General features: G+C 35.3%; 1 protein-coding gene across 1 annotated transcript; it reads left to right on the forward strand.

The window, feature by feature from the left end:
• The first annotated feature begins 283 nt into the window (after positions 1–283).
• LOC148852108 (ethylene-responsive transcription factor ERF014-like) lies at positions 284–1,500 on the forward strand. Its single transcript, XM_088943324.1, has one exon. It carries the CDS (start codon positions 471–473, stop codon positions 1,134–1,136), a length of 666 nt encoding a protein of 221 aa, XP_088799450.1. The 5' UTR covers positions 284–470; the 3' UTR covers positions 1,137–1,500.
• Positions 1,501–8,683: the final 7,183 nt, after the last annotated feature.

Raw genomic sequence — 8,683 nt, forward strand, 5'->3', positions numbered from 1 at the left:
GATCAAAAGGGGTTGGGACCCATTTTTCCTAAATAAGCAGAAAAGATTTCTAGACTATATTTTTAGAGCAAAATATTATTAATTTTGGCCAAGGTGAAGGGCAGTCCATCTATTTTAGTCTTAGCAACTTTTTTTGTCAAATTATTTTACAATTTTTCTGCATTCCCATTTTAAGTTAAAACCATTAAAATATCGAAACCCATTTCGTATTATTTGTAAAAAAAATAAAAATCAAGATGAGCCCTCTACCTATAAATAACCATCCAGAGCTCTTACTCCCTCACATATTCACCTAATATCTCATTCCCTCCTATCACATTCAAAGCAGAAGAAACAGAAGATCCAGAAGAGAGACAGAAAAAATAGGACAAATCAACACCACAACCAGCAGCAGCAGGCCACTCGTCGATCCATCTATCCGTCCACTTCAACTATCTTGATCGTCCATTTGTTGATCGACCCAGCCGGCAATGGTGAAGACTGAGGAGAAGATACAATCCGAGCAATCCAAACCGACGCCATCTCCATCTTCATGTAATAAGAAAAGGAAGTACAAGGGTGTGAGGATGAGGAGCTGGGGGTCGTGGGTCTCTGAAATCAGAGCACCCAATCAGAAGACAAGGATATGGCTCGGCTCTTATTCTACGCCAGAAGCAGCTGCAAGAGCCTACGATGCTGCACTGTTATGTCTCAAGGGTTCTTCAGCCAACCTCAACTTCCCAATCTCTTCCTCACATTACATCCCCGACACCATTATGTCCCCCAAATCCATCCAAAGAGTTGCAGCTGCAGCTGCCAATAATACTACTTTGGATAGTGTCACCACTCCTACCGCCCCATCATCGCCTCCGCCTCCGCCTCCCTCCTCCACACCGTCGCCGTCGCCGTCGCCCTCCTCTTCGTCCTCTGATCACAATGACGAGGACGTCTCCTTGTTCTCAGGCTCAGCAGGTTACAATATGTATGAAGCTGAAGAACAGCTACGTGCGACTGATTCGTTTTCATGGATGGACTTCATTGACCCACAATCACCCAGGTATTCTTGCCAAATGTTCTGTCCTGGAACTACGTTTTCTCCTCCTGCAGTCGAAGAATTCTATGAAGAAGGTGATATTCGTCTGTGGAGCTTCTGCTAAACAATACCCAATTCCAAACCAACCTCCATTGGTCTTCTTCATGGTTCATAATTTCTCGTTTTGATACATTACTGACAAGTGACAACTTTCTTCTATGTAGTTCTTTAGTCTATGTCAGCTAGGAGGAGAAGTTCACAATGGGACAACGTTTTTTGGTCTCTACTGTTCCTACATATTGATGTATAAAATATAAAGTCAGAAACTCTTGTAGTTACCGGGGATTTCATTCAAGTTTATTTCATGTACTGGAATAAGTGGGGAAGAAGAATTCATCTCCCATTCCTTCTCGCCAATTCAATTGTATTTTCTTTTCTTTTCTTTTTTTTTTTTTAATTTGAAGGCACAAGAATGCTACTTTGGTTTAGGGTCTACATCTACATCCATGCCTAGGAGATTTCCCTGGTTCAAGGTTCAAAGTGACCAGATGATTGGAACAATCCAATCTATACCATTTTGTCTTATAAACAATTCCAATGGTTTGATGCCTACTTAACCAGGCTAGTTAGAATAGGTTGATCTTCTACCTATGAAGGTATAATGGGTAGGGCTCACTGACTGACTTTGGGTCCCCAAGACCATCCTTTTCAGCTTTCTATCCAGAAATTGTGGGTGCCATCAGTAGATGCTCATCAGTGTAACCAATACTCAAAGCTGGCTACAGAATACAGGCTCACCAAAGCACTTTATTTTCTTGTGGATGAAGATTTGCCCACAATAAAAATGATCTGGTTTTGATCCACAAGCTTACAGGGACAATCCCAGCTTCTCCATGGCCTTCTCCTGTTCAGGAGATGCTTTGAGTGATTGGTGACCCTATTGACCAATTTTTGACCCAAGTGTCAGAAACAAAGACTAGTAGATTTCTATTATGATCTTCACATTCAGTGCATGTGTTTGGTAGAGTACAGTCCCATTTGTCTTTTTTAATGTGTTGTCCAAAATGTCAATCTTGTTCCAAGTAAATTAAGGTATGGGTTTGGGAACTTAGGTCTCATGGCTGAGAATGTGGCACAAAGGGCCCAAAATATGGAATCTCCATGATCTTCTAGGCGAGCCCACATCACGTCGCGGTCTCACCAGAATGGAACAGAGATGGGCTGATTGTCAGAGGCCATAACCTAAACAAGTAATAACCATTAAGTTAGTTTATTTTGATGTTTTCTTTACAATGCACCCACAACAGTGATTCTTCTACTTGTGATAAATTTACCAATAAAGAAGATATTGATGTCAATGGCATGCTGTGGTTGTGTATGATTGATGAATAATCTTACCATTTCTATTAAGTGGGCACATGAGAAGTCCAAGTTTTCTACCTCGGATGCCTTTCATTGCTTGGTTGAGATATATTGTAGCTTCACAGGATTAAGCAGTGGCTTTCTGAAAGCATCACCATGATGGGTGTAGAGGTATCAATTTGCTATAAAAGATAGGTACAGGCATGACCGGGGTCACATTTGTATTCTTCCCAATTAATAGATTGGATCCTGATCAAGCCCCAACACAAAATTATTTGGGCCTGGTCAAGGAATGCCCTTATCCAAGGCCCTAGATAAGGCCCATTCAAGTTGGTTTCTAATAAGATAGCCAGTTCATCAAGCTCAGATCTGCTTCCAACAAGTTGCTACCCACACCCTACCCACAAGATGTTACAGCCGCACATCAGGAATATCTCTCATGCTTCTTGTTGTCATTCATGGGAATTGTTCCTAATGTACTGCTAGCATGGGCATTCAACTGCACATTGGAAACATTGCTCCCCATGAATGTATACGTATGGGTATTGCCTATGTGCGGCTGGATTCTATGTTCTTGGAGTTTTTGCTTTCAGGAGATCAGGGCTCCTTTTTGGTAGCAAATCCAGACTCCAGTTTATCGGTCTGCTGTAGACCTTAAATAGGAAAAAAGATATTAGAGTCATGGAACCCTCTCTCTTTATGTAGCGAACTGCATTTTCCCTCTCGATCTCTGAACCAGTCTTCAAAGACATTCTCCCATAAATAAATGCTGATTGATTCATGAAGTCAAAAAAATATTGATTGCTACCGACTCCTTTGGTGCTCTACAAAGTCCATGAGAAACCTGGTTGATTTGTATTGTCAAGGTTTGTTGTTTAACATGGATATATAAGCTCCACTTCTCGTGAGATTATTGGATTTCTCATCATGTGAACTGTGAATCCAATTGCAATTTTGATATTTGAGCCGACTTTTGTGATAATGTCCAACATCTATTCTGCATCGCTCTGAGTTTCCCAAGAGACAAAGTTTATTGTTATTAGAGAGGAAACAACAAACTAGGGTCTACTTCTCGTGAATACTTTATGAAGGCATCAAGCAAACAATACAAAGAGAGTATCAGTCCACTTTGTCTTCATTTACTATGCCCGAATCTGGGAAATTCCCTCCAACACATATAGCTATAGATCAATGGAGACCAGTTCCAATCCTTTCTTCTATTTTTCCACCAGTATCACAGAAAGAAAAGAAAAGAAAAAAAAAAAAAACTATTCTCTTCTCAGTCAACTTTACAACTAAGTTGTGTTGCTTGGACACGGACAAGGGAATCAAAATCTGATGCATGTCTGGGTTTTAGTTGATGCTTAATAAGCAAAGAAAAAGAGGAAAAATCAAGTTTCTGTTTCTCCCAAGAATCTACCAAGTGGCAGGATATTCCATGTAACACTGAAAATAAATGGGGAACATAAATAAGCATGTTAATGAAAATAAATGCTTAATTTGTGTTGGTTTTCTTTCTCAACACAAGAATTCTCTATCAATGAGAAAGGAAAAAAGGTTCAAATTACAACTTTTCAAATTTTGATACAAGAAGAAAAGATAAATAAAGAACACAGGAAAAGGAAAGGAAGAGGAAAGAACATAAGCAGATAAGTTGTCGTCCGTTGATGGTTCAGACCAACTAATGAACAAAATTCCTAATTTTTTTATGGGGACATTGACTTTAGGATTCTTTCAAATTCAGTTTCCCTTGCGCTATTTTTTCTCGCTGGTGTGTGGCAACAGCTTCAAGCTCAAATACTTAAGTGATTGAAGAATAGACTACTGAAATGGGGAGATTTTACAAAGTTTCCTTTGACAAAATGGGGAAGAATTATCCGATTATATATAAAAAAAAAAAATGATTGACATTTTGAAATTTGAAGGGATTCAAATATATAGACTATAGAGCTACCAATTCTTGAGCACGCTACTAGCTAGTCTCGGGCTAAGATGGGATCATGAGAATAAGATAGCCTAAATTGGTCTAGGTTGACGCAAGGCTATTGGGCCTAAGATATAGGCCCATTTCTCATGACATCCTTGTCAAATTATCATGTTTTGATGTCTAAACGAAGTAGCCTAGTAGGTTTATTGTCAAATTACATGTTAAAAATATTATAATTGGGTCAACCTACAACGCACTACTTATAAAAAAACTGATCCATCTGATTAACCCATGCAATTGAACGACCATTGATTCAAGCTCTAGGTTTGGTTTTTAAGACACTGTTTCGTTCCTCCCCATTCCTCTCCTCTATGATCTTGTTCGTTTATACTTGGTTGGTAAACATGTTTCTAGCGCTAACACTTACCCAAGTAAAAGAGAGGTGAGAGGGAGAGAGCGCCCATGATGCCGTGTAGCCCATGGGTAAGTTGTTTACCTATGTCGCAGGGGAGTATTGGGTACCGATATTCTTGTATTTTAAGCTCAGTTTGGAAGGAATACAAATATAAATATATACAGTGCAAATACATACAAAATACAAGGTTTTGCATTTGTATTCCTTCCAAACTGAGCCTTAATTTCATTTTCCATGAGACCCTATAGCAGAAACAAATGAGGGTATTGTGGTCAATTAACTGGTTGACCAACTTACCCCAGCCCACTGACAAATGAATGAGGCTATACGTCAAACAACATATGCTTGCTTATTAGAGATGAGCAAACACCAATGTCTTCATCATCCTAGCCTCATCATTTCCATTCTGTTCCATTGAAAGCCATATCCATTGTCAAATTATTGGCACCTAAATACCCACACTATTTTTAGTCTATCTCTAGTCCTAACCCCTTCAACTTGCAACAAATGGCTTCTTATTTTGAGTGTTGTTGCTGGTTTCTATGCACATGACCAAATCGTATGAGTTATACAAAGGACTTTATTTTTTATCATGTCCTTTATAGTTTTTTTCACTCATGAAATCTCAGCATATACATTTGTGTCACTCATCTTTTGAATATACTAGTAAGTGTGTATATGGTTTGCATAATTCTAGATGATGAGAATGATATAATAATGTATCCAAAATTTTTTATAAAATTATGTATTTTTTGTTTTTTTTTATTAATTAGATGCATATTGCAAAACCTAAATTTGATTATATAAACACCTCATCCAAATATGTGACAATCAGATCATGTTATGAAGTTTCAAGTATTATTGACAAGCCTAATTGCTTAGTTAGACTTTTCTTTTTGTAATATTTTTATCTTTTTGGTGTATTTTTTATTTATTTATCAAAAAATTATAAATTTTAAATAAAGAAAATTGAATGAGGTGAAATAGTTCAATTTACAATTTAAACCTCACAATCTTATTCATATTTTTAATAGTAATGTAAATATATAATTATAGATGTATTTACTTTTTTCTATGATTTTTTTGTTTTTCTTTTTGTGTGTAAAAATAATTCTGATATGTCACACTTACTTTTTGTTTAATATGATAAATATATGATATTATACATGTAGTTGAATATTTTCTTGCAAAATATATGTATTTTTTTTCATTTTTATACTTTATTAATATTTATTTATTTAGTTATGACATTAAATGTTAACACATTTGACCCAAAAGTTGAACGATTAATCTTTGTCAAACAATAACATAATTTCATTTTTTGTCAATTCTAAATATATTTCATTTTAATTATCATTAAAAATATTTCTTATTTATTACACTTATTTTTTAATTTTATTAATACAAATATGATAAATGTGTCTATTTTTTCTGCATTTCTTTAATTTTTTATATTTATTCATATTTTAAAAACTTATTACCTAACCATGACTTCATAGGTTGATCAATTTGATTCAGATAGTTGAATTGCTTAGCCACTACATGGATAAAGAATGATTTTGTTTTTTATTCTTTTTTTTTTTTTTTATTTCTTTTTGAATAGATACACAATGAGGGTAGCCCATCCCTTAACCCATAACCCTAAACCCAGTGCAAGTGGGATTCAATCCCAAGTTTCTACTATGAGGAATAAGAGACCTTACCAACCAGTTGATTGGCACCTTGATGAGTTAATTTTAAAATATATGGGTTTATATTATTAAAAATATTGACATAAATCTAATTAATAGCAATTACTAGTGAAAGATAACTTAAATATAAGATATAATAAGAAAAAAATGGGAGTTAATAAATATAAAACTCAATGAGAGGGGATTAAATGAGGTGGAAAGTAATAATTGAAATTACACTTTCAACCCTTACAATTAGAAGTGGACTAAATACACCATTAAAGCTGTAATAAAATGACTTTTATGCCCTCTTCCCAAATAAAGAAATAGAGGGTGACTTTGGTCCAAAAAAAAACTTTTACTTTGCATCCACACTTTTATATATAGTATATAGATATAAATATAAGTTGTTTATTGACTATTAGACCTGTTTTTTGCCATAGCTTTTGTGAGAATTTAAATGGGCTTGGCCCAAAGCCCAAACCCAAAGTAATGTAGAATGTTCATGGGTTGACCCAAACCCTATGACATTGTCTACCCAACTGTGTGTTCAATACAATATAGCTGGCCTTACAATTGTATTACAAAATTTTTCTTTGTAATCTAAATATTTTTTGCCAATTATAATTCAACCCAGAATTTTGCCCATGCTGCTCTAATTCTGCGGGTGATATCATCTTCAATCTTTTGGTGCTTACAAATTAAACCAAGATATTGAGAAAAAAAAAACACATTGAATTATTTCTTTCTCCCTAATATATGTTAATTTGGTGCCAGAGAACATGGTGAATGGGGGGAGAGGAGAGCCCATATTGATGTGAATGAAGATGGATGTATAGGTAGATTAAAATTTACGGTGCCCATATTTCTGAAACATCGTCGCCAGAGCCTCTTTCTCATCTTCCTCAAACTTTTCATCACATGAGTTTTATTTTGAAAATTTAAATAATAGTGAAGGGTAAATTTGATATTTTATTTTTCCCATTAACACTTACCGATGATGTCAATTGTCATAAATAATAAGGATACTTTAAAACAATATGCAAAAAGCAAGAATAGAGTTAATCAATCAACTAAATCTAAATCATGTGTATTTTAAGGAATTTGCTCTTACATTTATACATCATATATATGTTGATTTACAGTTCTATTATTATTACATCTATACATCATATATTATATGCTTTAATCCTATTTATCTATTCTATATATACATGCATATATGATGTATTTGTTAAAAGTGACGCCAGCATTTATCATCCAAATCCAGTGCACTAAAAGATATGCTAGAACTTTGAAGACAAAAAAGTCACAAAACTGATGCTTCAGAAATTGGAATCCATGAAAAACGGTAAACATTGTTCTGTCTTTCAGCGACGTTGGGGCTGGATGTTGCATTTCATTTGCAATCCTATATTACGGATCACAGATTCCAAGCTACCGGTTATTTTTACACTAGAGATTCCAAAGTCACGGTATCATAGCTTGTTTGCCATCCTAACACCATCATCGGTTTTCGACCCTAAAAGCCAATAAGCCATCACTCATCGGTCATCAGATATTTGGGTTTGACCTTTGCTTACCGATATCGACTGTAACCAGTTGCGAGTTGGCACAACCCAGCAGCAGCCATAGGATTGCAAGTCGGGTCGGGTTATGTCAGGTTGAGGCCAACCCTAGTCGATCCCTAAGTTCTAAACCCCCAACCCTAACCTTAACCCAATCCGGCCTTCAACTTGACAAACCCAACTCTAATTCTATCCTTAACCCTAACTAAATTCTTTCAACCCTAACCCAACCCAATCCAATTCAAAGTCAATTTTGGATTGGGTTTGGACTCGGGTTGGGCCCAACTCAACCTTCTTCCCATCCCTTAAAACCTCATAGAATTTTTCCATTGTAGATCTTAATTCAACTTTCACTACATATATTAATCCTATGTTTCATTAGCATTTGTTTGTTGATATTTTTTATTCGTTATTTTGGTACAAAATTCAGAAAAGCAAGTGTTAAAAATGACTATAGTTTATTGTGACTTATGACTTGCAATAAAACATAAATTTTGCAAAAACTTCATAGAATAAAAAATTTCAAAAAACATAAAATAATGTTATTAAGGTTTTAGTCTTTCTGATTAAGATTAAGTGAATTGATTGTCTTAAAAGAAATACATGATACTATATGGTGGGGACTAACAAATATCGTGCATCTAAACAAATTATATATTATATATAACATATATTTGTATATGACATGTACTATAGAATCGGATTGGTTAAGGGGTCAATTCTATCCCA

Source organism: Nelumbo lutea, chromosome 5 (assembly GCF_056320005.1).
Source record: "Nelumbo lutea isolate HS-2025 chromosome 5, American lotus-T2T, whole genome shotgun sequence".
NCBI classification, from domain to species: Eukaryota; Viridiplantae; Streptophyta; class Magnoliopsida; order Proteales; family Nelumbonaceae; genus Nelumbo; species Nelumbo lutea.

What these genes read in the sequence shown, in the direction of transcription:
- LOC148852108 (XM_088943324.1), top strand. Translation starts at nt 471, where the DNA reads ATGGTGAAGACTGAGGAGAAGATACAATCCGAGCAATCCAAACCGACG.